Raw genomic sequence first — 25364 nt, forward strand, 5'->3', positions numbered from 1 at the left:
TTCAGAGCCCTCCGTGTGATCTGCTAAGGGAATAAGGAAGCTTTAATCCCAGAACCCTTTCAAGGTTGTTCATCACACTCACCCCAGGCAATGGGGGCCAGAGGATGCCATTTGACCACAATTGAGAAAGCCCTGGGCCTCAGTGTGTACTCTGTACAGAGTGCTTGACAGCAGGCAACCTCCCCCTCCAAACCAGGCAGCACCCAACGGGAATGAATCCTGGCTTTAGGAAAACCACTTGCTTTCCCTCTACTGTGCTAATAGTGCCGATTTGCATAGCAAACCCTATTGAATTGCTCTCCAAGAGAAACACCCTCTCCCACAGTAGGAGCTGGTGCCAAGGAGAAAAATCCAGTGTATTCTAAGATCCAGAGCACTCTTCTCCCCTAACCTGGGTGTGTTCAGGCTTGTTAAGGTTCTCCTTATGCATTTCTTGGGAAAGACTTCAGTGCCTCAGGCCAGAGAGTAGAGCAAGTTCTTTTGATGGAATGTCAATGCTCAGGTTAATTTCTGAAAGCCATGCTCACATTATTTTGCAAGGAGCTGTATCATTTATGAGAAAAGCACTCTGGAGATAGGGAGGGGGAGAAAAGAGTTAACTCCAAGAGCCGCAGTGGAATCAACTTTACCTCTTGGGAAATCTGGTTCATGGGGGCCCAATCCTGACCTCCAAGGGGCATGTTCTAGATGCAAGAACAAACCTGGCAGGGAATCTGGATAGCTCCGCGTAGCGGGGAGGGTGGAAGTGCCAGGTCACAGGGAAAGAGGAAGAGGAACTGACACAGGGAGAAGGTTGGCAGTTGCTTAAGAAGTATTCACTCTTTTGAAAAATTGGTGGTTGCTGTTTGCCCAGCCATTCCTGAACCCAGGGGGGTTAAGTGGGTAATGGTTGAGTGCTGGGCCCTAGAGTCTGACAGCCAAGTTCACTTCCTGGCTTAGCCCCTACTCTCAGTGACCTTGGTCAAGTTGCCTCTTCTGTACAGTGGGGATACTACTACCTACCCCATGGGGTTGGTAGAGGAATCAATAAATGAATACATGTTTAAGGCTGAGAAGGTACCTCGCACAGAGTAGGTCCTCTGAAAGCCTTAACTTCTGCTGACGGAGCCCAGAAACCAATATACTTGGTTTTCACATAAAAGACACAGCTTCTTGCAAAATGATGTGCGCACAATCATCCTGTATAGTATTTATAGGGTTTTTACAGGAAGTAGAAAATATAGCTGAAGAGCATGTTGTAAGAGCATTTCAGGTGTGTGTGTGTGTGTTTTTTAACAACTTTATTGAGGTGTAATTTACAGACCCTCAAATTCACTCTACGTAAGGGTACAATTCAGTGGAGCTTTTTGTTGTTGTTAATTATTAGGGTTTGGCAATTACTCCCACAATCTAGTTTTACAACATTTGCATCACCCTAAAAAACTCTTGTGCCCCTGGGCAGTTTCTCAGCATAACGTCTGTAAGGTTCATGCATACTGTAGCATGCCTTAGCACTGCATTCTTTTTCACTGCTGAATAGTATTCCATTGTATGGTTAGACCACAGTTGGTTTACTCCAACTGATGGACATATGGGTCATTTCCACCTTTTGGCTTTTGTGAAGAGTGGACTGCTACCTTGAACATTCGTGTGTACGTGCACATGTGTTTTTGTTTCTCCCAATAGACTCCTCATGTAGAAGAGTTTGAAATGTGGGAGGTTCATGTCTGAATCTTTGCAACATGAACTTGTTTGCTTGCAGTGTAAAGATCACCATAGAGATTCATTACCACAGCTCAGCTTCACCACCACCTTATCTATTGCACTTGTGGAAATGTAAATTTGCACCTGCTGCTGGGAATCAGCCCCAGGGGCCACCCATGGACAGAGTTCACTCTTTTTGAGGACAGGACAAGTTGTTTCTTGGCAGGTGCCAGCAAGCAACTGAAATGTGTTTAATCCAGTCAGTCACGCATGATGTATTGAACACTTTTTCTGTGCTTGGCTCTGGATTCCTCTGTTGTAACATAAATAACAAATATGCCCCTTACTCCTCACCTAGCTGGCTAAACTTGGCCCAAATCCCAATTTCATAGCCTTGAACCTGCTTCCCACTCGCCACCCCTTTTTTTCTTTAGCAAATTCCTGACCTTACTTCTTTAGATGCTGCTTCCAGACCTGTATCTGAATCCACCTGCACCTGATATGTCATGGTGTAATAACTCAATCGAAGGTTTAGCCAGACGCCCACTCAAGGTAGAGGGTTAACGGAAAAGATCCATCACCTGAACCAAGAGGGAAGGACCACCCATGTTGTCCCTCCTAGTGCTTCTGTCCAAGGGGGCAGCCTCCCCTTCTCCCCACCCCGTCTTCTCCAGCTCTGTGGGTGTTAGGTGAATCACATTTTCTCCAAACTGTTACTTAGCCTTTGTTACAAGGGCAGCGCCCTTACTTCTTTTTCATAGTATGTTGTGTTCATTGGTTCAGAACATTACTTCTCATAAATGTGTTGATTAATAGACCTTTCTTACTATTGTTACTATAGGGAAATTTCATACTGAAGCAAACTTAGAGAAATTTGGTGACTGGCTAAAATCATTATTAGAGAGGAATGCAGATGTTCTGTGTCTAAGTGAGCTTGTTAACCAGATTGGAAATTACTGTTTATGTCTCTTCTGATTATGTAAAGCTTCTGGGTTAGAATAGTATCTTTTTCTATTTCTATCAAAGCCCCAGGATGCCAAAACCATTCAGTGGCTCTTTATTGAGCACCAATTATCTGCAAAACACTGTTTTTGTGCTAAGCCACTAACTTCTATTTTGCCTACCAAACCCAGCCCGGAAGTCCCTAATTTCCTGGAAGCCTTCTCTGACACTTACCCCACCCCTTCCCGTCCCCAGAGTTAATTCTCTCTCTCCTCTCAGTGGCCTTTACATCCTGGTTGGACATCTGTTGTATACTGCTCTGTAATTTTTTTAAATGTGGGCCTTTGTCCCCAGAGACTCTGTCTCATCCACATTCAGATGTCCAGCACCCAGGGTAGTTTTAAAAGTTGTTTGTTAAGTTTTGAACAGATGCCTGAGAGACCCTTCAAAGCCACCCTATGAGCATTTCATGGAGGTTTGTTGGAAAAAGATGCCTGAGGCTGTCCTCTTTATCTCTCTCTTCTCTCTCTCTCTCTCTCTGTGCACTGCTGTGTGGCTTCCTAACTGTCTCTGTTCCTGCTTCTGCTCCTGTCTACTGTTCTCAGCTCAGCAGATCCTGTCACTCCTCTGCCCAGAATTCTCCAGTAGCTTCTATTTCACTCCAAGGAAAAGCCAAGGCTTTATATGGGACCCCCCCCACCCCCACCAACAAGCTCTGGGTGCTCTGACCTCCCAGATACCATCTCTTCCTACTTCCAACCCCCAATGCATGCACACACACACACATGCACACACGCACATATGGGCACACACACATATGCCCGCTCCTCCTGGAACCTGCTGGACGCTTTGCTGTCACGGCTGCCGCACTTCATTTGCTGCTTTCTATTATGTCCTTCCCAGACACTTGCATGGCTCACATTTTTCCCTCCTCAGGTCTTTTCTTGAATGTTGCCTTCTCAGTGATGCCTTATCTGAATACCCTCTTCCCCAACAGTCCCAATTCCTTATCTTCTCTTCATTCTTACTTAGAGCAATCACTAGCTTTTAACATTACATATAATTAATTTATTTTGTTTCTCTATCTCCCTCACTAAAAAGAAGCTCTCTAAAGGCAGGTGTTCTAGTTCCTTTTTTTTTTTTTTAAACCAAGTCATCCCCAAGGGCGTAGAAAAGTCCCTTGCTCATAATTACAGTAAGAGCCAACCCATGGTGTTTGATCATGCACATTTCTGAGCACTTTACACAGTATAATTAATTTACTCCCCCCATCCCCACAGCTCTCTGAGGTGGTTGCTGACATTTTCATCATTTTACAGTTGAGGAAACTGAGGCAAAGAAAGGTTATGGGGCTCGCAAAGACCACTCAGCTGCTCGGAGGAGCTGAGATTCAAACCTAAGCAATCTGAACTCCAAACCCTTATTTTCTGCTTCATAGAAAGTACAGTATTTGTCAAATGAACAAACGAGTGAGTTGAGTGAGTGAACAAGGAGACGAGGCCAGTTGGCATTGCCCTGTTAGCTGATGCTGAGGTTGGGTGAAACAGAGGACCTCTCACTTTCCATGAGCACCCAGTGGGGCTGGCACCTGGGGTGAGAAGAGGTTTATGACAAGCTGTTGTGTCTGTTGTGCCCTGCAAGCAGCTGGACAAAGAAATGGCCCTTGTACACAATTGTCATAGGTAATCCAGGCAACTCGACGTTTCCCTCTGAACCCTGGCAGCAAATAATGTTCTACCTTGAGATATTTAACATCTCTTGGTGCCCTCTTGGCTTCCCTGGTGGCTCACGTAGTAAAGAATCCACCTTCAGTGCAGGAGACCTGGGTTCAATCCTTGGATCAAGAAGATCCCCTGGAGAAGGGCATGGCAACCCACCTCAGTACTCCTGCCTGGAGAATTCCATGGACAGAGGAGCCTGGTGGATTGTGTTCCATGGGGTTGTAAAGAGTTGGACATGACTGAGCGACTAACATTTTCATGGGTACCCTCTTAAGAGTCACTTCATTTTTTATCTCACAGGAGTTATATAAGGACTGAAAGACAAATGGTATTATCTGCATTTTAGATGTGAAAGCAGGCAGAAGGAACTTGAGGGGCATTTGTGAAGTCTTGCAGCTGGGAGCCAGAACTGTAACTCAGATCCCCACTGCCTCCTGCCTTACCTGTTGCCACATTGACTGGGACACTTTTATTCTCCCTCTCTTCAAGCCTGTTCACCTTCGGGCTTTCCACATGGTTCACCGAGCCTTAAAAAGGGCCTGCTGCTATTTTCCCTACTTCTTTCTTTTTCTTTAAATTTATTTTATTGAAGTATAGTTACTTACAGGAGAAGGCAATGGCACCCCACTCCAGTACTCTTGCCTGGAAAATCCCATGGACGGAGGAGCCTGGTGGGCTGCAGTTCATGGGGTCACTAAGAGTCGGAGACAACTGAGCGACTTCACTTTCACTTTTCACTTTCATGCATTGGAGAAGGAAATGGCAACCCACTCCAGTGTTCTTGCCTGGAGAATCCCAGGGACAGGGGAGCCTGGTGGGCTGCCGTCTATGGGGTCGCACAGAGTCGGACACGACCGAAGTGACTTAGCATAGTTACTTACAAGGTACTGTGCTTTCTGGTGTATGGCAGAGTGATTCAGTTTTACATATATATAATAGTTTGCATCTGCTCGTCCCAAACTCCCAATCCATCTTTCCCTCACCCCCCTGCCCTTTTTGGCAAAAACAAGTCTGTTCTCTGCGTCCGTGAGTCTGTTTCTGTTTCATAGACAAAGTCACGCACCTTCTTTCACATCCCACATATGAGTGATGTCATATGGTGGTTGTCTTTCTCCATCTGACTTATTGTGACACTCTAGGTCCATCCCTGTTGCTGCGAATGGCATTGTTTCGTTCTTTTTCATGGCTGAGTAGCGTTCCATCGTGTATGTGTATGTATATCGTATCTTCTTTCACCGTTTTTCTTTCCGGGGACGATTAGGTTGTGTCCATGTCCTGGCCATTGTAGCAGTGCTGCCGTGAATGCTGGGGGCATCTGTATCTTCGAATTAGTGTTTTCTCCAGGTGTATGCCCAGGAGTGGGGTTGCTGGATCATGTGACAACTCTAGTTTTTGGAGGAACCTGCATACTGTTTTCCACAGTTTTGCACCAGTTTACATTCCCACCAATATATCTTCATTAGTTCTGGTCCTACTGGTACCCAGAACGGACTAGTGAGAGGATACTGAACCATCCCCCGCCGAGCCAAAGCAAGGGTGACCGGGACCCAAGAGTTCATGTGGAGTCGAGTTAAGCTCTCCTGCTAGAGGGAACCTGCACTGGGGGCTGCAGGGGTTTATTGCGAACTGAGCAGGTGGGCTAGGTCTGCCCTGCTTGGGGGGAGGCACAGGGCTCCATCCGTCCAGCGCTGCCCCGCTTCTGCACTTGCCAGTGCTGCGGTGCCCCCAGAGTCTAATACAGGGCACAGGTATCGCCTCCACACAGGGACAGGGGAGGGGGATGAGCATTAGGGGAGTGCCTGCTGTGTGCCAGCCTTCAGCGTAGCCGCGCCACCCACAGGCTGGCAGCATCACTCCGTATGGACCAGCAGTGGAGGCAGGACCAGACTGAGCAGTGTGCCCGAAGCCCCGCCCTGGTGAGGCCAGGCCTCAAATCTAGGTCTTGGATCTGAAGCACATTCCCTGGCCTCACCACCTCCTAGTTTAACATGGAAGAATCTTTCTCCCCGTTTCAGTTTTATCCCTTGGACTGCGTCACCATATGAGGCTCAGAATGAATAAGAAGCAGTATGTTAAGAGTCCACCAGACTCAGCAGGTGTAGACACCACCCTCAGCTCCCACTGCCTGTAGGAGGGACATTCTGCAGTGTTCTTACCAAGCTGTAAAAGCCAGCGTTTGCATCTTCAGCTGTCGTGGTATCCAGTGATCTAGGTTTCCTAGTTGTTTGCCTGTTGTGTACAGTCACACAGTAGGCTTTGGTGTCCATCAGACTTTGAATCTCTTTATTATAATACTTAAAGGCTGTAAATGCTATCAGATTTCTCCTAAAGAATTATAGGCAAAGTTGCTTACAGTTAGTCAGTTCAGTCACTCAGTCATGTCCGACTCTGCAACCCCATGGACTGCAGCACGCCAGGCTTCCCTGTCCATCACCAACTCCCAGAGCTTACTCAAACTCATGTCCATTGAGTTGGTGATGCCATCCAACCATCTCATCCTCTGTCGTCCCCTTCTCCTCCTGCCTCCAATCTTTCCCAGTGTCAGGGTCTTTTCTAATGACTCAGCTCTTCACATCAGGTAGCCAAAGTATTGGCGCTCCAGCTTCAGCATCAGTCCTTCCAATGAATATTCAGGACTGATTTCCTTTAGGATTGACTGGTTTGATCTCCCTGAAGTCCAAGGGACTCTCAAGAGTCTTCTCAAACACCAAAGTTCAAAAGCATAAGTTCTTTTGCTTACAGTAACCAGCCAGAAAAACAAACCAAAAAACCAATGCTTAACCTTTTCCAAATATCCATGTACATGCTCAGCTTTGATCAGCAATAACTATGTTGATCATCATGTGTCTTCCTTCCTATTTGACGGACATATTTTCAAAGTTCAGCCGGTAAGTTTCCATACGCTGCCTGGTTAGAGAGTGACAGCCACCAGGGAACACTCAGGGTTCCCATTCAGGGTGCCTGGGTCTGCCGTCACCCTTAGTAACAGTGTCCAGACCGAAATAATTGTCTTACACAGGCCATAGCAACTCCATGGATCATGCTGAAGATGATCACAAATCTGAAGACCTCACTGAGGTCTTCCAGCCCTGGGCTGTGAGATAGGACACTCTGCATACTGTCCTGCTCTGTGGCACTGTCAAAACCTTAAACTGGATCCTATTAAACCAGTGCATTTCCATCATTTCTGAATTGTTAGACCCTTCTGGAATCTTCTGTTTTCAGCTGATACAAATTAAGGCCCTAGGTTTGACCTCATGCTGTGAAGTATTTGTTAAGCCCCAAACTCACTTGGGCTTCCCAAGTGGTGCTAGTGGTAAAGAACCCGCCTGCCAATGCAGGAGATGCAGGAGGGTTCGGATCCCTGGGTTGGGAAGATCTCCTGGAGGAGCAAATGATGACCCGCTCTAGTATTCTTGCCTGGAGAACCCCATGGACGGAGGAGCCTGGTGGACTATAGTCGATGGTGCTGCAAAGAGTCTGAAGCGGCTGAGCACACACTCACTCAGGCTCAAGCATGCGCATCCTCACATGACAGGATGTAATGTGGGAGACGACAGCAAGTCCACCTTACTGGTGGGATCGCAAGCCCTGATGAGGAGACTGGAGTAGAAGCCTACTTGCCGCTTACCTTCCTCCACATGTAATAGCATCACCTCCTTCAGGAAGGAAGTAGGGAGAAGCAGGAACCATAGGAAATCATCAGTTTCATTGTCTACATTTTTCTGATGAGGAAGCTGAGGTTTGAAAGAGGAAAAATGCGAACAGCACAGAAGGGCCCCCTGGATGCAGCTCTGGCCTGCATTCTGGGGCTTCACCCACCTCACTGCTCAGAGACCCTGCAGGGCCCAGTCCTCCTGCAATGCTCCAAGTGACCAACAGGAGGAGCATGGAACCTGTGCCTGCTGGCTCCAGTTCTGAAAGCCTGAGATGGTTAACCAGCTCCCCATCCACAAAGAGGATAGAGAGAAAAAGGATATTCCAAGAGGAAAAAGAATATTCCAGAAGGACATACATTGAAAAGTAAATTCCCTGATGATCCCTGACCCCGTTACCGTGATGCCAGAGATATTCTTACAGGAACACAGGCCTGATTATGTGTATTGACACAAAAGGAAACACACTGTATACCAGCCTTCAACTTATTTTTTTCCCTTCTCAATCTGTACTGGGGATGTTTCCATGTCAGGGCATAGTTACCTGTTACATTGCTTGGTTTTCTTTGTATCTGAACAGTTACCTGTTTAAAGACAACCTTTAGATTAGTTTACTTCAGTTCTGCCCCTCCTGTCTGACTCTTTACTACTCCATGGACTGCAGCACACCAGGCTTCCCTGTCCGTCACCAACTCCCAGAGTTTGCTCAAACTCATGTCCATCGAGTTGGTGATGCCATCCAGCCATCTCGTCTTCTGTCATCCCCTTCTCTTCCTGCCTCCAATCTTTCCCAGCATCAAGGTCTTTTCTAATGAGTCAGCTCTTCCCATCAGGTGGTCAAAGTATTGGAGCTTCAGCATCAGTCCCTCCAATGAATATTCAAGACTGATTTTCTTTAGGATTGACTAGTTTGATCTCCTTGAAGTCCAAGGGACTCTCAAGAGTCTTCTTGAATGCCACAGTTCAAAAGCATCAGTTCTTCAGCGCTCAGCCTTTATGGTCCAACTCTCACATCCATACATGACTACTGTAAAAACCATAGCTTTGACTAGATGGACCTTTGTCAACAAAGTAATGTGTCTGCTTTTTTATGCTGTCTAGATTTGTCATAGCTTTTCTTCCAAGGAGCAAGCGTCTTTTAACTTCATGGCTGTAGTCACCATCTGTAGTGATTTTGGAACTCAAGAAAATAAAAGTCTGTCACTGTTTCTCTTGTTTCCTCATCTATTTCTCATGAAGTGATGACACTGGATGCCATGATCTTAGGTTTTTGAATACTGAGTTTTAAGTCAGCTTTTTCACTCTCCTCTTTCACTTTCATCAAGAGGCTCTTTAGTTCCACTTTGCTTTCTGCCATAAAGGTGGTGTCATATGCATATCTGAGGTTATTGATATCTCTCCCAGCAATCTTGATTCCAGCTTGTGCTTCATCCGGCCTGGCATTTCACATGATGTACTCTGCATATAAGTTAAATAAGCAGGGTGACTATATACAGCCTTAACATACTCCTTTCCGGGTTTGGAACCAGTCCGTGGTTCCATGTCTGGTTCTAACCGTTGCTTCTTGACCTGCATACAGCTTTCTCAGGAGGCAAGTAAAGTGGTCTGGAATTCCCATCTCGTTAAGAATTTTCCATAGTTTGTTGTGATCCACACTGTCAAAGGCTTTGGCTTAGTCAATGAAGCAGAAGTAGATATTTTTCTGGAATTCTCTTGCTTTTTCTTTGATGCAATGGATGTTGGCCATTTGATCTCTGGTTCCTCTGCCTTTTTCTAAATCAAACTTGAACATCTGGAAATTCTTGGTTCACATACTTTTGAAGCCTAGCTTGGAGAATTTTGAGCATTAATTTGCTAGTATGTGAGATGAGTGCAATTGTGTGATAGTTTGACCATTCTTTGGCATTGCCTTTCTTTGGGATTGGAATGAAAACTGACCTGTTCCAGTCCTGTGGCCACTGCTGAGTTTTCCAAATTTGCTGGCATATTGAGTGCAGCACTTTAACAGCATCATCTTTTAGGATTTGAAATAGCTCAGCTGGATTTCCATCACCTCCACTAGCTTTGTTCATTGTAATGCTTCCTAAGGCCCACTTGACTTCACACTCCAGGATGTCTGGCTCTAGGCGTTTAAGCACAACCTTTTAATACAACCTGTTTCTATACAGCCTTTAGGTTGTTTCAAGTCTTCCACTTCTCCTCTCAACAACATTGCATAGGTTTCCCTGTGTCCTGAGTAGGTTTCTTTGCCCCATGTGTCCCATATGTCTGGGGTGAATTCCTCCAAGTAGAATTGAGAGCCCAGGATTCTAACCATCACTGGGTACCCCGAGGCCTAGCCCACCCCCAAAGAAGTTAAACACAGCTTTTCTTCTACAGGTTGGATGGCCCAGAGATTTGGAGGGCTTTGACTAGGGTTCCATCTGCAACATTTAGGCAGAGCGGGCTCTGGGTGCCAGTGGTACCTGAGTTCCCACCCCCGGTACCTGTTCACACTTGCTCCTGGCATAGTTGAGATGAAAGCTGGGGTCCCAGGTTCCTGCTTTCCTCCTCCAGGAGCAGGAGAGTTCCTGCTCCTCACCTGCCCTATCCCTGGTCCCACTTCACCTTTCGCTCAGCTTATCCATGCTGCACGCGTTTGCTCCTGGTCCTCCCCGCCCATGACTCCCTTGGACATGTGCGTTTCCTCCGCTCCCTGTAGATCCTGGAAGTGACTGAGCAGCCCCATCCTGAGCACACCCCCACCTCCCCTGCCTCCGGGTGCCTCTCCTCTTAAGGGGTACCAGGTGACTTCATCTCCTATCACACATCCTCAGACAGCTTCTCTAGCTATTGAATTTGTGTTACATTTGTTTCAACCAGCTGAGCTTCTATCAAGACCATGTCCCCACAATAGGTTCTATTCCAGAGACCTACAGACCTCTTTTGCTTCCCTGAGTTGAAACTAGCACTCACAAAACAGTGTTATATTAGGTAACCGTTGTTAAATTCTGTGTCAAATTAGGTAGTCGCTGAAAATGTCTTAGGAATTAGGGCGGAGGGAACAGAACAGCTGGTGAACGTGGGCCTGGAGATGGGCCTTCAAGGGCGGAGACTTTAAATAGCTCGACTGTATTATGGACAGTGACATGAAGGGATAGCCCCTGTTACTGCAGGCACGGTGCTGGGCATAGGAAGCTGGTGAGTAGAGGTGTCAAGGCCAGGCCGCGTTCTAGCTGAGATCCCAACCTGAGTCCGTGTGGCTCCCATCCGCTGCCCCTCTCTGCTCTTGCACAGCTGGGGCCCAGCTTGTTGGGACAGGTTGGGAGACTGGGGATCCCCCGCTTGCATCCCTGGTCCCTTGACTGACAGTTTAATTGTCATTCTAGGACTTCTGCCACGGGCAAGTGATGTGGCCGCCCCTGAGTGCCCTACAGGTAAAATTTGCTGAGCCCGGGCAGTCCTGCAAGCAGGTATGTCAGGAGAACCAGCTCATCTGTGAGCCGTCCTTCTTCCAGCATCTCAACAAGGACAAGGACCTGCTGAAGTAAGTGCCGGAGCGCGGGAGGGGCGGCTCCGCCTCCAGCTTGTATCACAACGGCTGTGAGCCTGGCACTGCCAGGTCCCTGAGGGTCCCCGAGCAGGGTGGCGGGCACAGCACTGGGATCACAGCCCAGAGTCACCCAGTGGGGTCTTCTCTCTGGCTGGCATTGCTTCCCTTGTGCTGCTTCTGTCACTTAACAGTTGTTGTTTAGTCGATAAGTCATGTTCAACTCTGCCACCCCGTGGTCTCTAGTCTGCCAGGCTCCTCTGTCCATAGGATTCTCCACGCAAGAATACTAGATTGGGTTGCCATTTCCTTCTCCAGGGCATCTTCCAGACCCAGGGAATGAGCCCACGCCTCCTGCATTGGCAGGCGGGTTCTTTACCACTGAGCTACCAGAGAAGCAGTTACTTTCAGTAACACCATTAATTTCCTTTTGTGGTGGCATTTTGAGTTTGATGTTTACATTTTCCAGATTTTCATCTGAGGTTTCTTCTGGCCTCTGAGTCATGACCTCAGTCAGGGCTAAATCTGTGCCTTGATATTTATCGCACCCACCCTGGGCTTGTGATTCAGCTGGTAAAGATTCCACCTGCAATGAGGGAGATGTGGGTTCGATCCCGGGTTGGGAAGATCCCCTGGAGAGGGGAAAGGCTACCTACTCTAGTATTCTGGCCTGGAGAATTCCATGGACTGTATGGTCCATGGGGTCAAAAAGAGTTGGACACGACTGAGCGACTTTCACTCACTGGGCCACAACCTAGTTAATTACCTGTCACCTCCCTCCCAACCTTAATAGCTCTAATGTGGTGTTTTCCCCTAGGGGATTTGTTCTCCCAACCCCAGATATTCTGCAGAGCAGTCGTTTGGTCCCAGTCTTTTTTTTTTTTTTAACTTATTTATTAGCTGCTTGGGTCTTTGTTGCTGCACAGGATTTTCTCTAGTTGCAGCGAGTGAGGGCTACTCTGGTTGTGGTGCACGGGACTCTCACCGCAGTGACTTCTCCTGCTGTGGAGCATGGGCTCCAGGCACTCGCTTCAGTAGTTGTAGAGCCTGGCTTAGTTGCTCTGTGGCACGTGGGCTCAGTACTTCGTTGCTTCCAGGCTCTGGAGCACAGACTCAGTAGTTGTGGTACAAGGGTTTGCATGTAGGTTCCTCCCCACCCAGGGATCGAACCTGCGTCTTCTGCAATGGCATGTAGATTCTTTACGACCTGAGCCACCAGGGAAGCCCCTGCCCCAGTCTTAAGGAACAGAGTGGACTCAGGGCTCCAGGCTTACGGGTCTCCATTCTGGCTTCACGCCCTGTTAGAGCACAGTTGGCCACTGCATTTATCTGGGCACAGTGGTCTGAGCTGGCCTGGCCCTGCCTGTAAGCCTTATTATGCTCACCTCAAGTAATGAGGTGTAAAACCCTTTTCAGAGAGGAAACGTGATCTCTAGCACCTTGCCTGCAGGGCTCCTTTCCTGAGTAGGGACTCGGGGGATTCTATTTTTTCTCATTTTTTTACATGAAGACCAGGATCAGAGGTGCCCTCAATTCCACCAGCAGAATAGAGGCCAGACCAGCAGAGTTGGTCAGCATCCTGCTCTGCATCCAGTGACACTGTGTGAGAGGCAGCGCTGGTCTGATGTCTGTGATGCTAGAAGCTTCTACCTCCAGAGCACATGTCCCCAATTCTAAGTGCAGGAGGAGCTTCCCACTCACCCCTGTTGCAGACCACTCCTGTACCAAGGTGGCTTCCTGAGAACCCTGAGTGTCTCCCTCTGTTTGACAGGAAGTCTGGCGTCACTAGGGACAGACTGCTAGCTGTCCACACCCAACTGTCCATGTGCAGCCCCGCCTACCTCTGGAGGAGGCAACCTTGATGGGACTGCTCAGAGGCGTGGGCCTTCCTGGCCAGGCCGGGGGCTCAGAGAGCCCAGAGCCCCACCGAGCCTGCAGGGGAACAGGAATGAGCCAATGGACCCATTTCCTCTGTTCTATCAATCTGCCCACCTGTGAAATAGGGACGTCCCCAGTGATGGTGAGCCTGTGTACAGCAAAGTCCTTTCCTGCAGGAGTGTGGGCCGCGGAGCAGGCCTGAAGTCGCCAGGCTGCGACCAGAAAAGCCAGTCCCCCGCCCCCACCTCAAACCCCACCCCACCCCCCACCGGTAATCCCGTACACCAGGCCGAGCCCAGGGGAGCAGAAGGCCTGAGTGAGGGGCTACCCTGGGTCAGGCCCTTTGCCAAGGCATTACTCAGCAGCCCCCTCCCTCCTATCCCCTTGTAGATATGTGGGTTTTCTCCCTAAGAGGCTGCTGCGAATGCTAATTTTGCAATAGAGCCGCCTGAAATTAATTTTCTGAATGTAAGAGCCCTACTGAATACCTTTGTTTCTGCATTTGTAAATACTGATAATGTCATAGCTCTCTGGCAAGTCTGCTGAGTGCCTCCTCAGCGCAGCAATCCTGGCTGATCCATATTCATGGCCACTTAGCAGCGAGCGGCTCCTCCGAGCCCATGCTGCTGTTCCTCCTCCAGCTTGGGGCCTGACTCTGAATTTAAGCTCCTTTCCATCTCCGGGTGTCCCAGCATGCAGTATGACTTGATGTAACAGATGTCAAGTGTCCCGTGCTGTCATCTTGACTTGGGGAGTCAGGCAGCTGGTCTTGGAGCTCCTGCTCAGGTGGGGCTATGGGAGTGACAGAGGCGACCACAAACCCCTTGCACAGAGCATGCGTGATTCAGGTGCAACCTGACTTGACCCAAACCAGGCCCTGAGAGGTCAGAGGACAGAAGTCCTAGAAAGAGCCGGAGTCCATGCTGATGGGGTCCGGGGGGAGCACCTCACCCCCGGAAATAGAAACACATGTTAGTGGAAGACCTCCTTTGTAATGTTGCTACCTTTACAAGTTGTATCCTCTAAAAGATTAATTTATTGAGTTTGGGGTGTTTTTTTTTTTTTGAAGAGGAATTCTAAGCCATGAAGCCTGGACTGTGAGCACTGTGGTGCCTCAGTGCCTCAGAGTGGTGACAAGGGAGCTTGGGGAGACTTGGTGGATACGGGGTTGGGATTAGCAAGGAGGAGTGCAGGGAAGAGGGAGAGGAGGAGGGAGACCAGCAGGTGGGGCCCGGCTTCCTTCCTTTCATCCTGCACGGGTCTGTGTGTGGAGAGGGCTGCGGGGCTTCTGTCCTCTTGGGAAATAGGCAGCCCCATGGGAAGGGGGAGGCTTGGCCTTTTTCTTCTGTTTGAAGAGCTCTAAGCTCTCCGGCAAGGGCTGAAGGGCCTCAGAAGCCCCAGTTCCCATCCTGTGAGAGAAACCGTTCTAGGGCAGTTAGAGAGAGGCGAGCACCCCAGGGGCTGCAGAATGGAAACAGCACAACGGGTATGTGTTTGGTGTGTGTGTGTGTGTGTAAGATAGAAACAGCACAAGGTGTGTGTGTGTGTGTGTAAGATGGAAACAGCACAAGGTGTGTGTGTAAGATGGAAACAGTACAAGGTGTGTGTGTGTGTATAAGATGGAAACAGTACAAGATGTGTGTGTGGTGTGTGTGTGTGTAAGATGGAAACAGTACAAGGTATGTGTGTGTGTGTAAGATGGAAACAGCACAAGGTGTGTGTGTGTGTGTAAGATGGAAACAGTACAAGGTGTGTGTGTGTGTATAAGATGGAAACAGTACAAGGTGTGTGTGTGTGTGTGTAAGATGGAAACAGTACAAGGTGTGTGTGTGTGTAAGATGGAAACAGTACAAGGTGTGTGTGTGTGTGTGTAAGATGGAAACAGCACAAGTTGTGTGTGTGTGTGTGTAAGATGGAAACAGCACAAGGTGTGTGTGTGTGTGTAAGATGGAAACAGCACAAGGGGGGTGTGTGTGTGTGTGTGTGTGTGTGTGTGTGTGTGTAAGAAGAATGGAAACAGCACAAGGGGGGTGTGTGTGTGTGTGTGTGTGTGTGTAAGAAGAATGGAAACAGCACAAGGGGTGTGTGTGTGTGTGTGTGTAGGAAAAATGGAAACAGCACAAGGGGTGTGTGTGTGTGTGTGTGTACGCCTGTGCAGGCAAGACAGACATGTTAGGAACAGAGGCAGGACAGCAACACACATGCCCTGAAGAGGCAAGGGACATCGTGGGGGTGAGGATGTGCTCTAGCGATTGGGAAGGTCCCCTCCTCCTGCTGAGCTCAGCAAGGATGCTCAAGGGGCCTCTCTGCAGGCCTAGGGCTGTGGAACAGAGACCTCAGACCAGGGATTGGGTCACATCCAAGGATGGCCCCACCACCACTCCGCTGAGCCTCTGGGGAGCTTGCTGGGCCAGGTCACCCATGGCTCCGGGGAATACCCACTGCTCAAGTGCTTTGTGGTGGTCTTTGGACATTGGCCTTGGACAGGCTGCTACTGCAGCCCCGTGGCCACGGGCACGTGTGCTCACACCGTGGCACGCTGGGCCTGGAGTCCAAGTCCAGGAGGCCAGGAGCAGATGTGATTCTCCCTGGCTCTTGACAGTCCCTCCCACTCGCCACGGAGTCCGAGATGAGTTCTGGAGACTTCGTGCCCCTGATGAGCCGTGTGCCAGGCAGATGGCTTGAGTTAAGACACAGTAGCTGCTGTGATTCACCTAAATACATAAATAGCATCAGCACAAATCTGGATCCCAAGGCCACATTCCATGTGGAAACTTCATGCCCAGCTGGGCTCTGGAGACCCCCTTTCAGTGTTGGCCAGGAAGTAGGCAGGACCAGGTGGGCCCTGACTCTGACTTGTGTTTCCTTTAGGAAATCCATGGAGCCCCCAACTCGCTGCCCTCGCCATGACCCTAACCCTCTGGTTGCTTCCGTCTCCCAGCTGGCACATCTAACATGAGGTGTTAGGCCACTGAGAGAAGTCACAGAGCTCCCTGGTGACTGCAAGAGCAGGACAGGAGTGGGTGCTGCCCTCCTAAGAGCCAGGAGCTGGGCTGGCAGCCTCGGAGAACTCACCGGAAGCCCAGGAGATGCGCTGGAAATCACAGATTAATGCTGGCAAAGGAGCAAGTGGGCCCAGGCAGTTAGTTGGCTCGAGGAAGACGAGCGGGCAGGAGTAACACTGGGTAGGGGGTCAGATCCTTTTCTCAAAACATTTGGAAGCTTTCCAGAAGTGGCAGGAAACCTCAGGTTCCCCGCCCAAATCCCCTCCCTGTCAGCAAGAATCAGGACTTCTGTGAACAAAGCAAAATGGAGATACTTGGCATGTGTGTAAACTCACAGTGTGGGGTGAGGGCAGAAGGTGGCAGTCCACCCAGCATCTACCAGCGGGAGCAATCATGCTAGTTCTCATGTGCTGAATGCTTACTCAGAGCTGGACTCTGCCAGCTGCTCTGTAAACATTTATTTAATCCCTGTACTTCCCCCCTGTGAGTGGTTAAAGAATCTGCCTGCAGTGCAGGAAACACAGGAGATGCAGGTTTGATTCCTGGGTCAGGAAGATGATCTGGAGAAGGGAATGACAACCCACTCCAGTATTCTTGCCTGAAAAATCCCATAGCACTAAGCCCATGGTGGGCTCCAGTCCAAAGGACTGCAAAGAGTCAGACATGACTATGCGACTAAGCGCATGACCTTCCCTGAGAGTCAAGGGTTATTCGTCCCCATTTCACAGAAAAGGAAACTGAGCCACAGGGAGGCTCAGGCATTGGTCCAAGGCCACACAGCTCATATAAAGCCGGGATGCAAACCCAGATCTGCCTGGACCTCCTACACCACCTTCTCTGAGCTGGTCCCCACCAGGCATGTGGGACAACGGGGCACAAGGTGGTGGGACCCGAACACCCCATCTAGGACGAGAACTTCCGTGGCTCCTCTTTGAGATGAGAGGCCAACACTGTTCTCCTGAGCCCCCCAGGTGGGGGTTTCAGCCTGAGGAAGCAAAACCCCAGGGGTCTGCAGCCCACAGCCAGAGGGGTGGAAGAAGATGGGGGAGGAGCAAGAACCTGGGCTTGGGATCAGGGCCTGGACTCAGTCCCCGCTCTGCACATCCACAGCCCTCAAGGGCTGGGGGCCAGGGTGGGTAGCAGGACGATCTATTGCCGCAGTCGTGGAAGGCGGCTGCAAAGGTCCCGTGGATTGAGGCCCCAGGACACACCATGCCCAGGAAACCATCGGATTGCTCTCCAGCGGGAAACTAAGGTCATATAACAGAGATCCCTCTAAGCATTAGTTTTAAAGGTAGACATAGTTTTAAAATGTTCTAAAAAGCATTTAAATAATGCATATCATTGTCCCAGTCTCACTTCTCAGAGGTAACCATTGTTAAGTCTTTAGTGTACCTGCTCTACTTTCTTTCCCTCTTCTTGTCTCCCTCTCTTTTTCTCTCTTCTCCGCCCCCCGCTCCCCCTCGCTCTCCCTCCCACACTCACACACACACGTGGATACACTGCACCCCCTGTTATTACTTGCTCTCATGCTGGTGCTCACATTCCTACCTCCTTGTCAAGTGCTGCGTGTGCTGATAACACAGCTGAGCCACAGGGGATCCAGCCATTCCCCACGTGCTGAGTCTTCAGGTTATTTCTGGTTCTTCTCCAGCCTTGAACACATACCGCACCCACATGCGCATCCAGGCGTTTGCACGCCCTTCTCGAGCCCGGGTTCCCAGAAGTGAGGATGGCTGGGTCAGAGGGTGGCCAACAGGAGCCCCAAACAGCCTTCCCCACTGGAGGGCAGCAGAAGGGGCCAGGGCTGAGGACAGTCCCTGCCTCTCCAACCCCTTCCTCTTTCTCTTCAGGTACGATGTGAACTGCCAAAGCTCAGAGCTGGCCAAGGACATCGTGGCGCCCTCCTTCGACCCCAAGAACAAGCACTGTGTGTTTCAAGGCGACCTCCTGCTGTTCAGCTGTGCTGGTGCCCACGCCCGCCACCGGAGGATCTGCCCCTGCCGGGACTTCATCAAGGGCCAGGTGGCTCTCTGTAAAGACTGTCTATAGCGGCCACCACTCCACCCGCGCCTATGCTCTGCAGGGGGGAGACAGTGGCTCCCGCCCCATCAGGGTGGGGCAGGGACACAGACGCAATTCAGGGACTCTCCCCAGAGCCTGAACATTTTGGTGAAAGGTCTCGATTTGGTACTGGTCCCGCTGCAGTCAGAGCATCACAGTGGAGCCAACCTCAGGCCGGGAACCTGGTTTCTCCCTGGCACAACTTTGTCTTTAATTTTGGAGGAGCTACTGTAGGGAGACTGTGCAGCTGCTCCAGGATAAAAAAAGAATCTCAATATTCGTTTAAACAAAACAAAACCAGAGGAGGAGTTGAGCTAGTCGGAAAGAACTTCCTACGGGAACATTCCTAAACCCATTAATTTATTTATTTGGGAGGGAGGGAGGGGGAGCTGGGGAGGGCAAAGAGGGATTGATTGCGCGTCTTGCTACTTCTCTGATTTTCCTCTGTTGGCCATCCCTCTTCACTATAACATGACTGTTGTCTGCTTTGGGCAGGGTGCACCGTGGGGCTAGTGGCATGATTAAGGGCAGCTGTGGGTACCTAGCTCCTCAAAGTGGATGGTGGCAGAAGAAAATAAATTCCTTGTGCTTAGCAGGTGGCAGAGGCTAGGGGATAGGCACCCCTTGGTTGTCCGGGGAAATGCCTGTGTGGCCCAGAGAACCCAGCAGGGACCAGAGATGGGCTGCTTTGCAGTGACAGGCTCCTTCCTCTGTTCCATCACACCCCCCACGGTGGGACACACCCCACACAGCTGGGCTGTCATTTCCGGTTAGGATTAAAAGCTACCCTTGCACGTGGAGGGGTGCTCTTTACCCCCTTGAGAAGGGGTGTCTTTGAACTGCGATTTGGACAGGGATGAAGCTGGTCCCTAAGAACTAGTGGCATCACCTGAGCTGGGCTTGTGTTATTTCACTCCGTCCGATGTCACCAAAGTCCAGGGAATGGGGCTCTCAGTGAACTTTTGATGTTTGCTGGGGGAGCAAGGGCAGGCCAGGATGAATGTGCACTGTCTTGGCTGCTGACTATGAGTGTGGGTGTGGTTTGCAAGGGGTAGGAATCTGATACTGGTTTTTACTCCAGGCAGAAATACTGGGGAGGAGGGTGTTGAACTGGTCAGCAGGTTGGACCAAACCCTGGAGTCCCTGTGCTCTGCTCTTGGGCAAGTTCCCCCAGCCCCTTCCACTCCCCTCCCCCCACGCCGTGCTTCAGTGCTTAGCGTGTGTGTGTGTGTGTTTCCTGTGATGCCCCTTGGCATCTCCGTGCTGGTAAGAGTGAGCTCCCTTCTCCCTGGCAGAATGTCCCCCTTGAAAGCTGTCCCATGAGCCACCCAGCCCTCACTAAAGATTCTGAGTGGCTTGGTTGCTGAACAGAAAAGCTGGACACAGCTAATGGCTGGGTGAGCCTCCGGGACGCAAGGTTCAGGTTAGAATTCTCAAGTCTGAGGCCCACCCAGGAGGAGTGTGGGGCTGTGAGGGATGGGAGGTCAGATTCTACCCACTCCTCGATTCTTCCTCTTGGGTATAAAATTAATATCAAATGCACAGCCGGCCTTCTTTCCTTAGACTAACCTCAGTGGATCTTAGAGAATGGAGTGGGGGAGTTAGGGCAGCCAGGATCTCCCCCACCCCATAGGTGGCCCCTGAGTACCCGTGCCAGGGAGAATTCTGATGGGGAAGCCTCCGCGCTGAGCATGGATGCCAGGGCCCACTCCTCACAAACTGGCTGAGAATAGAAACAAGGGCAGAAGTTAAAAGGAAATTGGGCAAGACGGTGTGAATGCCCGTGTGCTTTTGAGTGCTTCACGAGGACAGTTTCCTGCAGGGGGAGGAAACAGCTGCCATCCCTGCTGTCGGGAACCACTATTTCCTATGAATGGGCCTCCTGGCTGCAGCCTTCCTAGAAGGAATTCGCTTTAGCGCCCAGACCAGCAGTTCCTGGGCCAGTGCTGCCCTCTCCTGGGCCCTTCTGGCCGTTTCTGGTGCTGAGGATGTGCGTTCCCGTGTTTGACCAGCAGAGAGAGCCTGCGGGCCGAGACCAGTTTCCCACGCTTTGCCAGACTAACCCATCTGGCAGAGATCCGTTAGAACAAGCACAGGAACTCTGAAAGCAAGGAGGTTGGAAAGCCCGGTTCTCAGAAACACGCTGTGCCGGGCTTGTGTTCCAAAAGCTGCAGGGATTGTTTGCCGGCTGCCCCTGAGCTCAGGGACTCTCTGCCTTCTCAAGAATTCCTCTTCTCTACGCCAGGACCCTCAGTCAGGCAGCCCAGGGAGCACTTCCCCACCTTAAGATCCTTCTTGCTCCCCCCATCCCAGTACTGACCGGAAGTAAGCCAGAGTTCTGCCCCGGGGTGGGGTGACGTGGCTGCTGCTCCTGGTGCAAAGAAACCCACACTCCAGTTGTTGAGGGCAGAGGGGGTGACACCAAGTGTATACTGGTTCCCAGGCCTCCACAGACTTGGCCCCAGTCTGGTCAGTGACCCCAGAGGACATTAGGGTGGGGCCTCCATCTGCCCTGTGCAGGAAGGGCTGCAATTGCTGCCTGCTATGCGAGAGGAAGGCGCCTTTCAGGGTGTGGGCTAGAAGCCTTGGGTGGTTTTGCCAGTGCCAATCTTGATAGACTCCTGAACCACCTTGTAATTGATGACAGTTCCACAGGAAGAGATATCCCCAGTCAGGACTAGCGTCTTCCTGTGCTCTGAGCATCTCTCACCTCTTGCCTGGTTTTTTAGTTTTTTGTACATTTTTTCCTAAAAGTTTGGATTTATTTTTCCTCCACTGTGATCCTAAGTTCTTAAAAAACTTGAGGGAAAAGGTTTAATTTATTAAAGGAGAGAAAGCTTTCCTTTGAAATGTAAACACTTTCAGGAGTAAAAATTCCTGAAAGGGAAAACACACTTCTCATGCCAGTAAACACCTCATTTATTTCTGGTATGCAGTTTGATTTGCACATGCACAATTGGAGAAGCTTTTCACATTTTTGCTTAGATTGGGTTTTTTACTTTGTGTTTGCTGTATGTTTGTAAGTATTAAGCGATCTTTTCTTTGGTGATATTTATTGTTTCTCTGAGGTGCCTTTTCACTTTTCTTTTGGGTTGGTTTTTGGAATCTGGTGTCAGTGTTTGGAATCGGGTTTTGTTGAAGGAAGCTAGCAGACTCCTCCAGCTTGGAGATAGATAGGACCTGTCCTTGTGAGACAGGTCCTAGGGCAGAGGGCAACCCAGGCTGGACGCCAGACATGCCCTCCAAGCTCCCCAGGTCGCAGCATATGTGCACAGATACCCCCATGCAGCCACGAGGGCCCCAAGAAGAGGGTTGACTTCCTCCAGACCAAGCTTCACCCTCCCAGGCTGCTCGGCTAGGTCTCTGGGTTTGTCTGGAGACGGATGGTTGACAGGTGCCACCCTGGGTGCTTGGTGGAGGGTGGCAAGGGCAGAGAGCCAACCCTGTGTGAGGGGTTGCAGTGAAGGGAAGCAGGCCCCGCTGGGCTCGTTGGAAGCACTGGCCCCAAATCATTCTATCTCCCTATCAGGATGAAGGGGAAATAATATGTACCCCCTGTTTTTATTTCCTTGGCAAACATCAGCCTCCCAGCAAGCTCCCTTGGCGTCCCAGTGCAGCTCACTGGTAGTAAAACTGTGATTGTGAGCAGTTAGGCAGAGACTGTGCTGTTATGGGCGGGTTTGTGCTTTTTAGACCAGCCCAATCAGGCCACCCCCTCTCTGGGGTGGATTCCCTACTAGATATGTATATAATTGGGACATTGCCACCCTCGCCCACCCCCCACACACACACCAATTCTTGATTTTAAAAAAGTTCTATTAACGACAGGCTGTGGTTGTGTTACTCTCCCAAGCCTGGAATATTTTATTTATTGAAGAATATTTTCATTTCCACAGTGGTTTCATTCTAATCCCGCCCATCCCCTAGGCTGCAGAGCATCTTCATGTGAAGAGACGGACAGATGTCAAGAGATTCAGGCTGCTCTAAGAAGGTGGGAGTTGTCTAAAGCAGAGGGTGGGTTCTTTTCCTTCTTGTTGGCTTCAACAACAAAAAAAATGGAAAACCCAAGTTTATATGGCAAAAGGCCAAATTAGCTGTCTAGTGTCAGATGCAGAAAAAAAAAAATTTTACCCTAGCTTTCTTAGCACTTAGGGGTTTTGTGAGGATTCAGTGTTTAGCAATGTCTGGCAAATAGTTAAGTCCTAGTAAATGTTAAATATTGTTGTTTTTCACATTTCATACAAGTTGAGGAAAAGAGCTGAGCTCACTTCCTATCATTGATTCCTGTAGGTACGGGAAGATACTCCAAGTTGATAGAATGTTGTAGGAATTACAGGTTTAAGATGCCCAGGTCCTGTGTCCACCCTGCTGGCTAAAATGGTACTGTGTCCCTGAATGCACTGACTGATTTGAAAATATGCCCGACTTCAGCCCCAAGTGCAACTGGGCTGCAAAATTAGTCAGCTTGACATAGAGTGGCCACATGCCAGATCCTACCCCACTGACATCTTCTGGACCCTTCCAGGGTGTGTGCAGAACTTTTTGAGCTGGAAATTAAAATAAATCCTCTGACAGACTGTTCCCTTAAAGTTACCCATCTTCCTCTGAAATGCAATAATAGAGGTGTTTCTGTTTTTTTTATTTAAGAGAAAAGGAATGACCTCTTGAACGTACTCATTCCCCCAGGAAGTCCCTTTGCTGCCCCCTGCTGGCCAGGGTGGCTTCTCCAGTGTCCAGTCCAAGAGGATCAGATTCCCAGGCTGGTTAGTTGTTATGTTTCTATCAAATTAAAGGTTAGTTCCATGGAGAGAGTGAGGGGTCTTCAGAACTCCAAGAGGCTGCTCCTAGCTTAGTGATGTTTTTCCAAATCACCCGAATGTCAGTTGGCTTTTTGGGGGGGCGTGGGGGGGGAGGTGGCGTGGTTGGTGTCAGCCTCTTACTTCCCTAAATAGGCTCAGTTTTTATCTCCTATTTTGGCGTATTCTGGAAAGACTGCATTTGTGGAAAATGGAGGAATCTGTTGGTGTCTTTTTAAGATCCTTTGCATTGTCTTCAGCTGCATCAGCAGTCTTACATGTCTGTGGATGTAAGATTGGAGTGCACCTTCTTCCAAGCATTTCCTCGATTCTCCCCAGATCTTGTGGAGCCCTAGCCCCCTGCAGCTGGTGAGACAGGGCAGAGGGATGGAGGGCATCTGTGTGCTAATGCGGAGACCAGGGCCCTGTGTCTGGGGAGTCGGGGGGTGCAGCCCTAGGTGCTCAGACCACTTGCAGGAGGTCTCCCTGGGACAGCTGGACAGGAACCTAGCTTAGTCGGCCACCTCTGCCCACCTCTGAGATGGTGCAAACTTGGGAAGCATTTGTTCCCTGTCCTGCCCAGGTGTGAACAGGACAAATGGGAGTGGGACAACCGATGCCAGAGGACATGGCGACATCTTTTCTGCCGTAGTTGCTGTCGCGAGCCCGGTGTCTATAAGCTAACGGCCATCCGCGTCTGTGTCTTCGGCCAGCTCCTGGTACGGCTGTTTTCTGCTGTTCCCCCGGGGTTAAGTCGTGCAAGGTTTTGCCAGTGAGGTGTTGCTGTCACACGTACTGTACCGGCGTAGAGAGCACTGCTTTGTTTTCCACTGTTGTAGAGAAAACTAGGGAGAACTTTATTTTTCAATAAACTTTTCTTGTGTGACAGGTGGACCTGATTTGTGGGGGGCGGGTGGGAGGTTCCGGGTGGGTGCACGGGGTGTGATACAGCCACTCCCCCAGCACTGGCGGCCGCGGTTTCACCGTCTGCAGACCCGCTGCTGGAAACCTTGATGGGAAGGTAGGTGTAAGGCACTGGGGGAGGGGTAGGTGTTCACTGTGTAAGACTCTTCCCTTCGATCACATCCACCGGTACTGATGGTGGAGCGCTCCTCCTCCCCTGTACGTACCTAGAGGGGAACTCAATTTGTCAGTGGATTCCTAGGCTTTCCTTTTTTAAAATAACCGGGGGCTACAATGGATGTTTAAACTGCTTCAGGATGTGCTAGTACGGTAGCCCTTAAGAGGCTGTCTGTGGGCTTATTAGACCTGGACCACATTTCCCTGCCTCAGAAAGAACACCCTGACCCCACAGCTCAGTGGTCCATGAGCACTTGGTTAGGCATGTGCCCCAGGAACAAGGAAGGTCAAGTTCATGCTCCCACTAGGGGCTTGTTGTAGGTGATGCTGGAGGGCATGGCACAGCCTCTCTGAAGACAGCAGAGTGCCTGGATGCTGCCCGGAGCAGAGACTCCATGGGAGACACCTGGCATCTTTGATGGGACACAAGTCCCCGGAAAGGTGAGCATAACTTGAGTGCTTAAGTTTTGAGGATGCGACGCAGATTCCACCGTGGGAACTACATTAAATACAGGAAAAAAAAAACCTGCAGAAAAGGAACCTGTTGCATCTTGTATTTCCCAGACCAGAACAGTGTCTGTTTTGTGTGTGTGAGACATGGTAACAGCCCCTAGAACATGCTGCAGAATGCCATTGGAGAAAAGCACTCTTGAAAGCATCGGACTGAACCAAGGTCAGTGACCTCTTAGAATAGACCACCTGCCCTTCAGGGGCTCTACCGGGGCACAAGTCGTCCTTCACCCACGACAGAAAACCTGCCCACAGCAGTGACAACTCTGGCGATCACCTCCCCATACCATACAAAACAGGAAAAGGTCTTTATTGGTCACCGCTGCCTGGACAAGCAGCAGTGCTGGGACAGACTGTTGCATGTGGGGGCTGTTTTGTACAGAGTCTACGACCAACGCTACATAAACCGAGAACATCTAATTCCTTACAGAGGAGGAGGCCATCACGAGAAGACTGTGATGTACCATTACCACTTCACACAGCATATAGATCTATGCATC

General features: G+C 50.0%; 1 protein-coding gene across 33 annotated transcripts in view; it reads left to right on the forward strand.

Annotated features, from left to right (window-relative positions):
• Window positions 1-24160, forward strand: part of MGAT5 (alpha-1,6-mannosylglycoprotein 6-beta-N-acetylglucosaminyltransferase) — a 397826-nt gene extending 373666 nt beyond the window's left edge. For all 33 annotated transcript variants that reach the window (XM_086367683.1, XM_086367741.1, XM_086367539.1 and 30 more), the window contains 2 exons: window positions 11371-11528; window positions 18268-24160. In XM_086367683.1, the coding sequence (XP_086223809.1) occupies window positions 11371-11528; window positions 18268-18466 (357 nt within the window). In that variant the 3' untranslated portion in view covers window positions 18467-24160. The remainder of the gene's footprint in view (window positions 1-11370; window positions 11529-18267) is intronic.
• The last annotated feature ends 1204 nt before the right edge of the window (window positions 24161-25364 follow it).

The sequence above is a fragment of the Bos grunniens genome, chromosome 2, assembly GCF_055505025.1.
Source record: "Bos grunniens cultivar Pamir isolate PY7600 chromosome 2, Bosgru_T2T1.0, whole genome shotgun sequence".
NCBI classification, from domain to species: Eukaryota; Metazoa; Chordata; class Mammalia; order Artiodactyla; family Bovidae; genus Bos; species Bos grunniens.